General features: G+C 46.3%; 5 protein-coding genes across 5 annotated transcripts in view; 4 read left to right on the forward strand and 1 right to left on the reverse strand.

Moving 5' to 3' along the window:
* LOC131289090 (sodium/calcium exchanger 1) overlaps positions 1-16,527 on the reverse strand; it is a 128,469-nt gene that overhangs the window by 33,207 nt on the left and 78,735 nt on the right. The window lies entirely within an intron of this gene.
* On the forward strand, positions 5,748-7,564 carry LOC131289093 (liver carboxylesterase-like). The gene is made up of 3 exons (XM_058318292.1): positions 5,748-5,804; positions 5,882-7,305; positions 7,381-7,564. Exons 1-3 carry the CDS (start codon positions 5,748-5,750, stop codon positions 7,562-7,564), a joined length of 1,665 nt encoding a protein of 554 aa, XP_058174275.1.
* LOC131289094 (juvenile hormone esterase-like) lies at positions 8,372-10,183 on the forward strand. The gene is made up of 3 exons (XM_058318293.1): positions 8,372-8,428; positions 8,510-9,927; positions 9,997-10,183. The coding sequence occupies exons 1-3, from the start codon at positions 8,372-8,374 to the stop codon at positions 10,181-10,183; spliced, it is 1,662 nt and encodes a 553-aa protein (XP_058174276.1).
* Positions 10,613-12,192, forward strand: LOC131289099 (probable cytochrome P450 6a14). Its single transcript, XM_058318300.1, has 2 exons — positions 10,613-11,711; positions 11,777-12,192. The coding sequence occupies exons 1-2, from the start codon at positions 10,613-10,615 to the stop codon at positions 12,190-12,192; spliced, it is 1,515 nt and encodes a 504-aa protein (XP_058174283.1).
* LOC131289097 (probable cytochrome P450 6a14) lies at positions 12,893-14,499 on the forward strand. The gene is made up of 2 exons (XM_058318298.1): positions 12,893-13,994; positions 14,072-14,499. Exons 1-2 carry the CDS (start codon positions 12,893-12,895, stop codon positions 14,497-14,499), a joined length of 1,530 nt encoding a protein of 509 aa, XP_058174281.1.

Consider the following 16,527-nt stretch of genomic DNA (forward strand, 5'->3'; position numbering starts at 1 on the left):
GTCAACTCCTGTTTGAGTGCGGTAGGTTATTGATTGAGTGACTGGAAACCAGCTACGCAGTACTTGCTGCAAATGGTCATAACATATTGTGGTTTTGTAGGATGGTCCGATCATTACCACATCCGGAGGACAAGTTCAAGGAACGACTGAATCGTGTGGATTATTTTGCACATACTATTCCTTCAAAGGGATTCCATATGCGGAGCCTCCCACAGGCGCGAGACGCTTCACAAATCCAGTTGCGCATTCGGGCTGGTCAGGTGTTCGAGATGGCAGCACCCATGGGAGCAGTTGTCCCTCACCGGACATGAATCCGACGGAGAATGAGGATTGTCTCTTTCTGAACGTCTACAGTCCTTCGCTGATCGGAACGCGACCCGTGATGGTGTTCATACATGGAGGATCTTTCAATAGCGGATCAGGGAATGTAGGGCTTTACGATAGCAAGTTCTTCATGCCAGAAGATGTGGTGATCGTGACAGTGAACTATCGCCTAGGAGTGCTCGGATTCTTCAGTACCGGTGATAGTAATGCGTCCGGGAACTGGGGAATTAAGGATTGTGTTGAGGCATTGCGCTGGGTACAAAGGAACATCGTCGCGTTTGGAGGAGATCCGAACAATGTGACGATCTTCGGTCAATCTGCAGGAGGTTCAATGGTACACTATCTTACACTTACTCCCCTCACGACTGGACTTATCCATCGAGCGATTACACAAAGTGGATCTGCGCTAAATCTTTGGGCTTTCCAGCCGAACCCTCGAGTACACGCTAATCAGTTGGCAACGGCCTTCGGTTTGTCTACGACGGATACAGCGGCATTGGTAGCCGGCCTGAAACAAGTACCGTACCGTAATCTGGTTGCATTTCAGGGAGGTATATATGGACCAGAAGTTCCATTGCTCGTCCGAACGATTGACTTTACCCCTGTGGTAGAGCCAGCAGACGCTCCAGAACCTATCGCTTTGGGTCGACGACCGATGGACATCATGGAGGACGGATCATACAACACTATACCATTGATGGCAGGTTTCACCGATATGGACTCCTTGTTGTTTACTACCATGGAGTCGATATCCAATCCCTTCGTGTTCAACACCTTCAACAATAATCCTCATTTTTTGGTACCAGTTTACTGGAACATTCCGCAAGGAAGCTCGGAATCCACTGCTGTCAGCACTGCATTTAGACAATACTACTGGCAAGGACAACCACTCAGCGCCGCTCTCTTGTTAGAATTGACGAGATTTTTGACAGACTATGCTTATTCATATCCTCAATTCGAGATGGCAAGGCGGCATGCTCTCCGATCGCCAGTTTACGTCTACCAGTTCAGTTACGATGGTGATCTTAACTTGATGAAAAGAGCGTTTTTCATTCCTTTTCCGGGAGCGGTTCATATGGACGACTTGGGATACTTGTTCGACATGCACGATCTTAAAATGACAGAAGTCCCACAAACCAGCCACGCCATCACGGTTCGCAATCGAATGCTACGTTTGTGGACGAACTTTGCCAAGTATGGGTATGTAATCCATTCTATTATTGTAGGTTCGGCAGTGACTTATTTGTAGATAATATTTTCTTGTGTGTCTTTCAGGAACCCAACACCATCTGCTGATGCGCTACTGCAGAACGTCATCTGGTCACCAATCAACGGAGGGACGGTCAACACAGGATTAGATATTGGACATAACCTCATTTCGGGAACGAACCCTATCGCTTCGCGTTATAATCAGTGGGTTGATTTGGCAGGGCGTTACGCCAACAACATTTTCAGAGGATGATTAGTAAGATAATTACTGTCAGGGTTTACCAACATTTGGAGCTAATAAATTTTTTCATCTGTATGACTGCAATGATAAGCAAAGAAGATCATTGATAATGTTTAACGGCATTCTTTCTTAAGCAATACAATGTATATGTTTGCCATTATCTAATCAATTAATAATAGTAAAATTAATTAAGGAAAAGCTATAAGAGCTTTTTGGCAAGCTGGTAAATGAGACATATATTGAGATTGTTGTCTTGTGTTTCAATACGTGGACGAAGATGGTTCTATTTGTCATATGGTTCGCAATTGAAAGATATTGGAGAGTGGTAAGTTATCGACAAGCTATTCGAAACCAAGCTATAATAATCCAATGGAATCAAGCTTTTTGTTAAGTTGTTTGTTTGTATTTTTTCTAAGTTTCAAGCTTTTTGTTCAAAGGCCCCGAGCTAGTGTTTATATATGGTGGCGCTTTCTTTGGTGAGACTGAGCATGACAGGTGGTAAGGCAGTGAGTACTTCATGCCAGAAAATGTGGTGATCGTAGTGTATCCGGGAACTGGGGAATTAAAACTTGTGTTTAAGCATTTTACTGGGTACAAAGTAAGATTATATCCCTTGGAGGAGACCTAAATTCTCAATTGAAAATTTTCAACCGAATCTTCGAATGCACGTAATGGTCTGGCTAAGGCCTACGGTTTGTCTAAGATAGATACAGCGGCTTTGGTAGCCGATGTGAAGCAAGTACCATATCGTGATTTGGCTTGTATGGACTGGCTCTTCCGATACTCGTCCGAATGATTAACTTTTTCATGTCGTATAGCCAACAAACGCTCTAGAACTTGGCGTGGGTCGATTACCGATGGACATCATTGAGGATGGATCCTACAACGCCATTTCCTTCCTAAAACGATGGTTTTGATAAAAATTGTGTTCTACAAATTAGGAGATCTTATGACATTTTTGGACACTTCTCAGCATGTTCGTTTTGCAATAAAATTGTGTATATTTTGTTATCTTGTTCACATCTACAGGATAACTGCAAATCATGATTGATCCCTGTGCCTCCAATTTAATGGCACATTTGTCAAACAACTATGGATTATCAACCATCACCTAATCTTATCTTTGAATCAGTGTAAGTAATGTGTGGTCAAAACGTATAAAAGAAGCATGCGTGGGCACTACCGTCCCAGTTAAGCGCCTAATCTCAAAATGCGGTTGAACGTATTACGATTAGCCATTTGGCTAGCAATTGTCAACTCCTGTTTCAGTGCGGTAGGTTATTGATAGAGTTGCTGGAAACCAGCTACGCAGTACTTGCTGCAAATGGTCATAGCATATTGTGGTTTTGTAGGATGGTCCGATCATTACAACATCGGGAGGACAAGTTCAAGGAACGACTGAATCGTGTGGATTATTTTGCACATACTATTCGTTCAAAGGAATTCCTTATGCGGAGCCACCAACAGGCGCGAGACGTTTCACCAATCCAGTTCCGCATTCGGGTTGGTCAGGTGTTCGTGATGGCAGTGCTCATGGCAGCACTTGTCCCTCACCGGACATGAATCCGACGGAGAATGAGGATTGTCTCTTTCTGAACGTCTACAGTCCTTCGCTGATCGGAACGCGACCCGTGATGGTGTTCATACATGGAGGATCGTTTAGTGGTGGCTCATCGAATACAGGACTTTATGATAGCAATTACTTCATGCCAGAAGATGTGGTGATCGTGACAGTGAACTATCGCCTAGGAGTGCTCGGGTTCTTAAGTACCGGGGATAGTAATGCGTCCGGAAACTGGGGAATTAAGGATTGTGTTGAGGCATTGCGCTGGGTACAAAGAAACATCATCGCGTTTGGAGGAGATCCAAACAATGTGACGATCTTCGGTCAATCTGCAGGAGGTGCAATAGTACACTATCTTACACTTTCACCTCTCACGACTGGACTTATCCATCGAGCGATCACACAAAGTGGATCTGCGTTAAATCTCTGGGCTTTTCAACCGGATCCTCGGTTGCACGCTAATCGTCTGGCAACGGCCTTCGGATTATCTACGACGGATACAGCGGCTTTGGTAGCTGGTTTGAAGCAAGTGCCATATCGTGATCTGGTTGCATTGCAGGAAGGCTTGTATGGACCGGATCTTCCGATGCTCGTCCGAACAATTGACTTTTCCCCCGTTGTAGAGCCAGCAAACGCTCCAGAACCTATCGTTTTGAATCGACGACCGATCGATATTATTGAGGACGGATCATACAACGCCATTCCCTTGATGGCAGGATTCACCGATATGGATGCTTTGTCGTTTACGGCAGCAGAGGCATTGATCAATCCAGGGGTTTTTGACCTCTATAACAATAATCCTCACTTCTTGGTACCGTTTTTCTGGAACATTGCGCAAGGAAGTTCAGAGTCCACTGCTGTCAGCCAGGCATTTAGACAATACTACTGGCAAGGACAACAACTCAGCGCCGCTCTCCTGCTGCAGTTTTCAGTTTTTATGACAGACTATGCTTATGCATATCCACAATTTGAGATGGCAAAGCGGCATGCTCTCCGGTCACCAGTTTACGCTTATCAGTTCAGTTACGATGGTGACCTCAACTTGATGAAAAAGTCACTGGGTATTCCTTTTCCGGGAGCGGTACATGGAGACGATGTTTGTTACTTGTTCGACCCGTACGATCTTAAAATGGGAGAAGTGCCACAAACCAGTCACGCCATCACGGTTCGCAATCGAATGGTGCGTTTGTGGACGAACTTTGCCAAGTATGGGTATGTAATTCATTCTAATACTGTAGGTTCGGTAGTGACATAGCTGTAGATAATATTTTCTTGTGTGTCTTTCAGGAACCCAACACCATCTGCTGATGCGCTACTTCAGAACGTCATCTGGTCACCAATCAACGGAGGGACGGTCAACGCAGGATTAGATATTGGAAATAATCTTATTTCGGGAACGAACCCCATCGCTTCGCGTTATAATCAGTGGGTTGATTTGGCAGGGCGTTACGCCAACAACATTTTCAGATGATAATATGTACTATATTTACAATTGGGATTTGGTAGCTTGTTTGTGCCAATAAATTTCATCGCGCAAAAATTGACCATGACGTATCGTATAATATAATTTTATGTCTTCAACATATCATATGAAATCGATGCTGCTTATCATCACGTTCTTGCTGCAACAAGTTATAATTGGCTGAATTATTAACTTTAGCTAATTAATGAATAATAAAAAAAATGGGGGGTCCGCGACAGCTGATCGGTAGCGCCAGATAGAAATTCGACCCATGAGTGCCGGAGCTCACCACCTTGACGGTGCGGGTTCGAATCCCAACCGAGACCGAACCCTTATCCCGCATGGGCATACCGATGATTTATGCTACTTGTTTGATGTCCACAATTCAGGATAGTTGCCTCAAACCATCACGGTTCGCAATCGAATGCTACGTATTTGGACATACTTTGCAAAGCGTGGGTATGTTTCTAAAATATTAAGGAGCCTGCGAGGCAATATGCAAATCAATTATTCATGGTTATTCAAGCCGAATGCCTTGAGGTGTTTCTTGAAACTCTGCTTGGTGATTCTTAAAATTTTGTATCTAGATAATTCAAAAACACACAGCTGCTTTTCAACAGCAGCATTTGAAACTCTCTGTGATTCATGGTTGCGACGGATTATGACAAAGATTAGCCGAACGAATCTTATCCATCTCCATGGTGGAAAAAGGTAGTCCTTAATACAGATATTGCATTACAAAACGCTCACTCATTCAGCCAAGAAGTATCCCCGAAATGCTATTGCTTATAAAAAAATACGTTAATAGCAACCCGAATGAAGTAGAGATTGCTGCTATCTAATCGGTTAACCAACCACCGTGTGGTGAGGTTAAATGAAATATATAAAAGCTCCTTAGCTTCACCATGACCCCTCAGTTAATAAGAAACATTGGCAGACCTGTTAACATGTGGTTGAAGGTGATTCCGTTGGCCATATGGTTGGTGATTGTGAAGTGTCAGAGTGTGGTAAGACATTGCTATCGTCTTTGTGGGCTGACTTCGAATGAATTTAGGAAAACAATCCTATATTATTCATATAGGATCGCCCGATTATTACCACATCCGGAGGACAAGTTCAAGGAACGACTGAATCGTGTGGATTATTTTGCACATACTATTCCTTCAAAGGAATTCCTTATGCGGAGCCACCAACAGGCGCGAGACGTTTCACCAATCCAGTTCCTCATTCGGGTTGGTCAGGTGTTCGAGATGGCAGCACCCATGGCAGCACTTGTCCCTCACCGGACATGAATCCGACGGAGAATGAGGATTGTCTCTTTCTGAACGTCTACAGTCCTTCGCTGATCGGAACGCGACCCGTGATGGTGTCCATACATGGAGGCGGTTTTAGTGCTGGATCAGGGAATGTAGGGCATTATGATAGCAAGTACTTCATGCCAGAAGATGTGGTGATCGTGACAGTGAACTATCGCCTAGGAGTGCTCGGGTTCTTCAGCACCGGTGATCGCAGTGCATCCGGAAACTGGGGAATTAAGGATTGTGTTGAGGCATTACGCTGGGTACAAAGAAACATCGTCGCGTTTGGAGGAGATCCGAACAATGTGACGATCTTCGGTCAATCTGCAGGAGGTACAATAGTACACTACCTAACACTTTCTCCCCTAACGGCTGGACTTATCCATCGTGCGATCACACACAGTGGATCTGCACTAAATCATTGGTCATTTCAACCGAACCCTCGGCTACACGCTAATCGTTTGGCAACGGCTTTCGGTTTGTCTACGACGGATACGGCGGCTTTGGTAGCTGGTTTGAAGCAAGTGCCATATCGTGATCTGGTTGCTTTGCAGGAAGGCTTGTATGGACCGGATCTTCCGATGCTCGTGCGAACGATTGACTTTTCCCCCGTTGTAGAGCCAGCAGACGCTCCAGAACCTATAGTTATGGGTCGACGACCGATCGACATTATTGAGGACGGATCATACAACGCAATTCCTTTGATCGCAGGATTCACCGATATGGATGCTTTGATGTTTACGGCAGCAGAGGCAGTGATCAATCCAGGGTTTTTCGAAGCATATAACAATAATCCTCACTTCTTGGTACCGTCTTTCTGGAACATTGCGCAAGGAAGTTCAGAGTCCACTGCTGTCAGCCAGGCATTTAGACAATACTACTGGCAAGGACAACAACTCAGCGCCGCTCTCCTGCTGGAGTTTTCAGTTTTTATGACAGACTATACTTATGCATATCCTCAATTCGAGATGGCAAAGCGGCATGCTCTCCGATCGCCAGTTTACGTCTATCAGTTCAGTTACGATGGTGACCTTAATCTAGCCAAGCATGCTTTAGGAATCACTTTGCCAGGAGCTGTGCATACGGATGATTTATGCTACTTGTTTGATGTCAGAGACCTTAATTCAGGAGAAGTACCACAAACCAGTCACGCCATCACGGTTCGCAATCGAATGCTGCGTTTGTGGACGAACTTTGCCAAGTATGGGTATGTAATCCATTCTATTATTGTAGGTTCGGCAGTGACTTATTTGTAGATAATATGTTCTTGTGTGTCTTTCAGGAACCCAACACCATCTGCTGATGCGCTACTGCAGAACGTCATCTGGTCACCAATCAACGGAGGGACGGTCAACGCAGGATTAGATGTTGGACATGATCTCGTTTCGGGTACGAACCCTATCGCTTCACGTTATAATCAGTGGGTTGATTTGGCAGGGCGTTATGCCAACAACATTTTCAGATGATAATATGTACTTTATTCACAATTACAATTTGGTAGCTTGTTTGTGCCAATAAATATCATTTATGAATAAGGAGAGCGTTGGTCCATGAAAATCACTTCATAAGAAGCAGAACGGCTCTTTCTCAATTTTGCACCTCGTAGGAAGGAAGCCAAACGTAGACTTTGAGATGCAGATGTATGGCGGTACCAATTCAACACCTGCGATGCAACCTCGGGTACAAGTGTTGTTCAGAACTTGGTCAATAGGAGCGAAGTTAAAGAAAGCGAGACCACCCACTCTTAGCCTGAAGAATGAGGGGTGGTCCAATGTATGGAGCAATGCCCTCAAGAGGCACAAGATCGCCAGAAGGTGTCAGAACAACATCAAGTCTGAATCGTGAGCTCCCATGAGCGGGTTTATAGGTGGTATTGATGTCGGGTAAATCAGTTGGTGGTTCGCCATATCTGCTGTACTGTACGTGGTGTTTGAGTTTCATAAAAAACAGCAGCTTTTGAAACTCTCTGTGATTCCCGGCTGCGAAGGATTATGACAAAGATTAGCCAAACAAATCTTATCACTCCACATGGCAGAGAAAAGTAGTCCTTAATTCATGTATCGCATAACAAAACTCACTCAGTTAACCAAGAGTATCCCCGAAATTGTATAGCACATAAAAATATATCAATAGTACCCCCAATGATGTAGAGATTGCTGCTATCTTATCAGTAAACCAACCCTCTGTGTGGTGAAGTTGAATGAAATGTATAAAAGCTCCCTAGCTTCACCATGACCCCTCAGTTAATAAGAAACATTGGCAGACCTGTTAACATGTGGTTGAAGGTGATTCCATTGGCCATATGGTTGGTGATTGTGAAGTGTCAGAGTGTGGTAAGACATTGCTATCGTGTTTGTAGGCTGACCTCGAATGAATTTAGGAAAACAAAGCATTCAATATTATCCACATAGGATCGCCCGATTATTACAACATCCGGAGGACAAGTTCAAGGAACGACTGAATCGTGTGGATTATTTTGCACATACTATTCCTTCAAAGGGATTCCTTATGCGGAGCCACCAACAGGCGCGAGACGTTTCACCAATCCAGTTCCTCACTCGGGTTGGTCAGGTGTTCGAGATGGCAGTGCTCATGGCAGCACTTGTCCCTCACCGGACATGAATCCGACGGAGAATGAGGATTGTCTCTTTCTGAACGTCTACAGTCCTTCGCTGATCGGAACGCGACCCGTCATGGTGTTCATACATGGTGGTGGATTTATGGGCGGTTCTGGAGATGATGGGTGGTATGATAGCAAGTACTTCATGCCAGAAAATGTGGTGATCGTGACAGTGAACTATCGCCTAGGAGTACTCGGGTTCTTCAGTACCGGTGATGGTAGCGCGTCCGGAAATTGGGGAATTAAGGATTGTGTTGAGGCATTGCGCTGGGTACAAAGGAATATTGTTGCGTTTGGAGGAGATCCAAACAATGTGACGATCTTCGGTCAATCTGCAGGAGGGGTTTTGGTACATTTCCTCACACTGTCACCTCTCACGACTGGACTTATCCATCGAGCGATCACACAAAGTGGATCAGCACTCCACTCGTGGGGATTTCAACCGAATCCGAGAAGATTTGCTGATCGTTTGGCAACGGCCTTCGGTTTGTCCACAACAGATACGGCGACTATGGTTGCCGGACTGAAGCAAGTACCGTATCGTGATCTGGTAAATACAGGCATGTTTGAACCAGAAGTTCCTATGGTGCTGCATCCGTATGATTTTGCTCCGGTTGCGGAACCAGCAGACGCTCCAGAACCTATTGCTATTGGCCGACGACCGATCGACGTTATTGAGGACGGATCATATAACTCTATTCCATTGATGGTTGGTTTCACCGATCTTGACTCACTGTTTGTGGCTGTGGCTGAATTGATCGTGAATCCAGGCGTATTTGAAACATTCAATAACAACCCTCATTTCTTGGTACCGTTTTTCTGGAACATTGCGCAAGGAAGTTCAGAATCCGCAGCCGTCAGCCAGGCATTCCAGCAATACTACTGGCAAGGACAGCAGCTTAGCATGGCACTTCTGGGTGAATTTTCGCTATTTGTTACAGATTATCAGTTTGCATACCCGCAACTAGAAATGGCAAAGCGGCATGCTGTCCGATCACCGGTGTACGTCTACCAATTTAGCTACGAAGGTGATCTAAACCTTGCCAAGCAGGCAATGGGCGTTCCTATCCCAGGAGCAGTCCATGGAGATGATTTGTGTTACCTGTTCGACCCGAAAGACCTAAGAACTGGAGAAATTCCACAAACCAGCCACGCCATCACGGTTCGCAATCGAATGCTGCGTTTGTGGACGAACTTTGCTACGTATGGGTAAGTGGAAACAAATATATCTCGGTTTTTAAGGCGGGTACTAAACAAGTTTAAATGGTTGTTTATCAGGAACCCAACCCCAACCGTCGATCCGATACTACAAAATACGCTATGGACACCAACAAGTGGAGGAACGATAAACGCCGCCTTGAATATCGGACAAAATCTGGTGCCGGGGACAAACCCTATCTCGACACGGTATAATCAGTGGCAGGAACTGGCAACGCGTTATGCGAATAACATTTTTAGGGTTTGAAAACCTCATGTTCAAAGTCGCTTTCGTTAAAAAATATAATTTCTTTGGCTTTGATGTGCTTCGTAAGTTTACTGAATGTTGGAGCTGTGTTTTTAGTCAATTCATATTTCTGTTTGTATTAAAAGTGATGAATCATTTGAGTCACGCGTCGATCATATGCAATCTTGGCGCCAACTGATACAGCAAAGCTTGATTAAAAACCGTGACGGTTTAGTATGCGAGCAAAATAAAATAAAAACTCTCGAACGTGCCGAGTCTCTCAGGCTCGGGGCGTGTTCAATCGTCTCTCTGTTGATTCTATTTTGAGCTGTGCGTGTAGCTCCGCGTGACTGCCGAGATATTGGGGCAGCACAAGCGTCGGGCAGTTGGTGATGTTCACCCGCCACGACAACTGTGGTCGGTGGATTCTAGCTAATTTTAATAGTAAAGATGTTAGTGTGGCTGTTGGTGATTGTGTTGCTGACCCTGGTGTACTATTATGGGCAGCGTCGGTTCCGTTATTGGAGTGACAGAGGCCTTCCCCACCTGGAGGGATCGTTACCGCTGGGAAGCATGAAGGGCGTTGGCAAGAAGTTGAGCCTGAACGAACTGATCGATCAAGTTTACAACCGATTCAAATGTCAATCCCCTGCGGCCGGGGTGTACTTTCTTGTAAACCCTGTATTGATTGTGTCCGATCTCGATCTGGTCAAGCGTATACTGGTGAAGGACTTCGATCACTTTCACGATCGTGGATTATACGTGAACGAGCGTGATGACCCAGTGTCCGGTCATCTTTTTGCGCTGGGCGGTGAGCGCTGGCGATATCTACGGAATAAGCTCAGCCCGACGTTCACGTCCGGCAAGATAAAGTATATGTTTGGTACGATCCGTGATATCGGGGGCGAGTTGCTGGCGTCGTTCGACAGGTACATTGACCAAGGTACACCTATCGACATAAAACTGTTAAGTCAATGCTTCACCTGTGACGTAGTGGGTTCGTGCGCGTTCGGTCTGCGTTGCAATTCGCTCCAAAATGGAGGCTCTAAGCTGCTGGAGATGTCGGATCGACTTTTCCGGCAATCTGCCGCTAGTACCATCTACTCGATCGCTACCTCAACTTTTCCTCGGCTGTCTCGAGCACTCCATTTGCCCGTCTTTCCCGGGGACATATCGTCATACTTCATGGACCTGGTACGATCGACGGTAGAGCACCGGGAGCGGGAAGCGATCGAGCGGTCCGACTTCCTGCAGCTATTGATGCAGCTCAAAAACGCTGGTACCGTTGGGCCTACCGAGGATGGACACGAGCAGCAGTCAACCCAAAAGCTCACCCTGGACGAGGTGTCCGCGCAGGCATTTTTATTTTTCTTTGCCGGCTTTGAGACATCTGCGACGACGCTCGCATTCGCGCTGTTTCTCTTGGCCAACGATTCGGCAGTACAGGAACGCTGCCGGGAGGAGATAGTGGAGAAATTGGCGCAACATGACAACACCATCAGCTACGAGGCTCTCAAAGAGATGACCTATCTCGACTGGGTGATAAATGGTAGGTTATTTTGCCATTTCTTCCCACTTTCCTATCCACATCGGTTCTCTTTCATCCAATTCTAGAAACCCTTCGACTGTATACACCGGCCGGTCTGGTGATGCGGGTCGTCACCGAACCCTACCGGTTGGAGACGTGTAACGTGACACTCGAACAGGGCACCATGGTGATCGTTCCACTTCAATCGTTCCATCACGATCCGGTCCTGTTTCCCGATCCAGAGCGCTTCGACCCGGATCGGTTTTCACCGGAGGTGGCCAAAACACGCCACAGCCACGCGTTCCTACCATTTGGCGACGGGCCACGGAACTGCATCGGGATGCGGTTTGGACTGCTGGAGGTGAAGTTTGGAATCGTACAGGTGATCAGCAAACTGCGTCTAACGGTAAACCCGCGAACCGTACTCCCGCTACAGCTGAACAAGAGCGCTGGCTTTCCCGAAGCGACCGGTGGTCTTTGGCTGGACGCAGCTCGGCTGTAGGGCGTGGTCAGTAGTGTGGTGGTATTTATTAAATTTATGTTTCATTTATCTCCGTCTGAAATCACATCGACAAGTGCATGGCTATTTGTATCCGGCAAACATTACTCAGCATTTAACCGTCTGCCAACAACGAGCTCATCCTCAAGAGGGCTCTCTAGTAGAGATAAAAAAATTCACTTCGCGTCCGTCGTTATCGAGCGCCCCAAAAGAATACGAGCTCTCGAGCAAAGTTCACAAAACCCACTCGATAAGCGTGTCTAAAAATATCGGCTTTAAAACAAACTCCCATGGCCGTGGGGGGTTTCTACGCAGCAGCATAAGATTTGGTGGCCTCGCTCGAGTGTGGGTTTGGATCAATTCAATCGGCGAAGAGAAGAAGAAGAAAAAAAACGGAACAAATAAAGAACAAAGTCACACAAATTTGGGGGAATGATCTAATGAACATATGGCCGCCTTGTGTATATGATATCTATTGCGCAAGCATCGACTTATGACTTGCGCGGTTGTGATGGTGGTCGTGTTGCGAGAACCTAACGTTTGTGATGACCATTAACTGTCGCGCTACGGTGCCGGGCGAGCAATAGCTGACTGGAATCACATTCAGTTGGCTCTTGACTTTGGTCGAGACCGGACGCAACTCTAGGAAGTGTGACGAATTCTTGAACTGCGGTACGGGTGTGGTCGAGTGTGTGTTTTAAACATGGCGTATTTAAGTGTTCTGCTGTGTCTGCTGTTACCGGCGTTCGGTCTCCTGTACTACTATGTGAAGCAAATGTATCGCTACTGGTCGGAGCGAAACGTGCCCCAGCTGGATGCAGCGTTTCCGTTCGGCAACATGAAGGGCGTGGGAACGAAAATACACGTCAACGATGTGATGGACGTGGCGTACAAGAAGGGCAAATCGCTTGGAACAGTAGCTTGCGGGATGTACTTCATGCTCAATCCCACCCTGATCGCGACGGATCTGGACTTTGCAAAGCGTATCTTGGTGAAGGACTTCAATAGCTTCCACGATCGTGGATTGTACGTGAACGAGCGCGATGATCCGCTGTCCGGCCATCTGTTTGCGCTGGACGGTGAGCGCTGGCGGTACCTGCGCAACAAGCTTAGCCCGACGTTCACGTCCGGCAAGATCAAGCAGATGTTTACCACGATCTGCGAAATAGGCGATGAGTTTCTCGCCTCGGTAGGCAACTACGCGGACCAGAAGAAACCGATCGATATCAAACTGCTGAGCCAGTGCTTCACCTGCGACGTGGTGGGCTCGTGTGCGTTTGGGCTTAAGTGCAATTCGCTCAAGAACGAGGGCTCGAAGCTGCTGGAGATTGGGGACAAGGTCTTCAAGCCATCTCCTTGGCGCAACATGCTCCTTTTCCTGCTTATAACGTTCAAGAAGCTGGCCCGAACGCTGCATATGGCGGCAATGCCGTCCGAGGTGGGTGCATTCTTTATGCCTCTGGTGCGGGACACCGTTGAGACGCGCGAGAAAAACCTCATCGAGCGGCCCGACTTCCTGAACCTGCTAATACAGCTCAAGAACAAGGGAACGGTTGAGGATGAGGCATCGGATTCGCTCGATAAGCTCACGCTTGATGAGGTGGCGGCACAGGCTTTCGTGTTCTTCTTTGCCGGGTTCGAGACGTCATCGACAACTCTCTCGTTTGCGCTGTTCGAGCTCGCCAATAATCAGGAAATTCAGGAGCGCGTGCGTGATGAGGTACTAGAGAAGCTAAAGCTGCACGATAACAAGATTACATACGATGCCCTTAAAGACATGACTTATCTCGATCAGGTCATCAATGGTAGGTGGATATACCCAAATTGTCGTTGAAGAAATTTGAAGACACTCACGAATTACATTTTAAAACACCTTTTACAGAGACATTGCGCATGTACCCTCCCGTTGCACAACTGATACGAGTTGCCACACAGCCGTACCACGTAGAGACGATGAACTTTACCTTGGACAAGGGAAAGATGGTGATGATTCCGATCTACTCCATTCACCATGATTCTACCATCTACCCCGACCCGGAGCGCTTCGATCCGGATCGGTTCAGTTCGGAAGCGGTACATGCGCGCCACACGCACGCCTTCCTGCCGTTCGGTGATGGACCGCGCAACTGTATCGGCATGCGGTTCGGGCTACTGGAGGTTAAGTTTGGCATCGTGCAGATGCTGAGCAAGCTGCGGTTCAGCGTAAGCCCTCGCATGCAAATGCCGATCAGAATTTCCATAAGCTCTGCAGTTTTGGAAGCGGAAGGAGGCATCTGGCTTGATGCTACCAGGCTGAATGAAGCGAAGTGATTATTATCATACCGATGATGAAAAACGAACATCCAAATTGAAATGAGATATATTTCGTTGTGGCAGAATTTGCCACTTATCGCCAATTTATGTTACAGTTCAGATAACACCGACGGATCATTTGTGTTCGTTACGTTCGTTATCAACGTTACTTCTACACACAACGTTCTGCACTTATTGCTTAGTGTGTTTACAAAATAGATCAAAATACTCGCAAGCAGGATGTGTTTGCCTTTCCAACAACTGCAAATATCTTGTCAACAAATGACAAAAAAAAAACATAATAAAATATATTGAAATGAGAAGGAAATTTAGCTTACATCGTCCTGTCCGTAAAACTGATGGTTTGATTAATTTGAAATAATTGGTAGAAGTATTTAAGTTTGCATTTTACTTATCAGTTTGTAATTTGTTAACTTAATAACTCCCATATAGTAAACAATTTGCAAGCTGTTTTGCAAATGAAAGCAATATAACTCTTTGTGAGCGTAGCTCAGCTAAGAAAGCCTTCTATTAAAAGTCTTTCTCATGCAATCTGATTCAATGATTTCATTCTTCTTTCATTTTTATGTGTAGGTAAATAGGTTTCAATAAGTGGTATGTGTAGGATTTCTGTGGGTTTCAATAAGATGAAAAAGTGAGCCCATAAATCATCCCTCATCTGCAATATGTTCCTGCTCCGTTGTAGTTGAGGCGAAGAAAGGATTCGCCCTGAGTGATGATCATCATTATGCAGGCAGAAAGCAGCACACACACATTTTCCACCACGTGTCTGAGTGGCGCGATTGTTCGTGCGGGACGATAAATTACAATTAATTTCTTTGCATCCATTCCCAACCCCTTGCCCTGCCGGTCTATCGAAACGGTGCGTCATACTGCCCTCCGGAAGGTGTGATCTATTGTGCAGCTTAGGGCATTTTGCTTATGAATAAGTCCGCCGTGTCACTATCCGCGAAGGCAAAAGGTGACAAATTGAACCAAACTGGCGCGAAATGAAGAATTCTCAGGCCAGATGCTCCTTGGCCGGATACTACTCAACAATGGGCCCCGGGCCGTTTACCTTTGAATAGGACGATAAATTTAACGAATCAATAGACCCTAGATTTGGCGGCGGCCATTCTTCTCCTTTGTCGTTTAGCAGTTTTCCCCGGGAAATGACTTTCCATACGTTGCCGCCAGAGCCCGCCTGTCGCTGACAAGTTTCAGGAACATCGCATCATGTCGCGGAAACCCGGTGTGCCCAAGCGTATTTTCTATTTCAGCTGCATATCGTTATTACAATGAAAGTAATAATTCTGTCTCACATTGGTCCGTGGCTTTTCCCAGCGAGGCCTGGCGAGGGCTGTCCTCGTGGGCAACGGTGGTACATTTCCCTTTTCGGGGCCACCGAAATTGAATTAAATTTTATTCCACCCGTACCGTTGCTACCACACGTTCCGTTCCAACCTCAAGTTCGCCTTCCGGAAAATTTTGCTTTATGTTACTTTCTTCCGTATGCATGTGGTTCTTGCTCGAGCGCAAAACATTGTGGCGAACGCTCGTTTTCGCACGGTCGATTTAACGGTCGGTTTGTTTTATTCACTTTCTCCCAGTCGCTCCGTTCTTCCGGTTGCCAAACAATTGACTCGCAGCCGGTCGCCGTCTGGGCTGGGCCTGTGTAGCGTTTGGCATACATTCAGGCGCGCTTGGAGCGCAAACGAACCGCCGGGCGTGAACGTTGATCGATTTCGGTCTAACCGACGGGCTCGACGGTAATGAAAGTCAACCAGGCACCAGGCCGTCCTCCCAGGGAATGGCGATTGTGTCGTAAAACAATTGTGTCTGCAATTTACGACTATTTCGGCCTGCTTCCATTTGGCAGTCCGAGCTGACATTATACGCAACCGGAACGTGCAGTTACGAAGAAGTTTGCAACGGCTCTGAATGGCGCTCGTAAAGGATTGATGTGTTCATACGGCAAATGTAATTTTTGAGGTTGATTTTCATATGTAACAATTGAGTTATGTTTCATGCAAATAAGACAGGTTA

Source organism: Anopheles ziemanni, chromosome 3, assembly GCF_943734765.1.
Source record: "Anopheles ziemanni chromosome 3, idAnoZiCoDA_A2_x.2, whole genome shotgun sequence".
NCBI classification, from domain to species: domain Eukaryota; kingdom Metazoa; phylum Arthropoda; class Insecta; order Diptera; family Culicidae; genus Anopheles; species Anopheles ziemanni.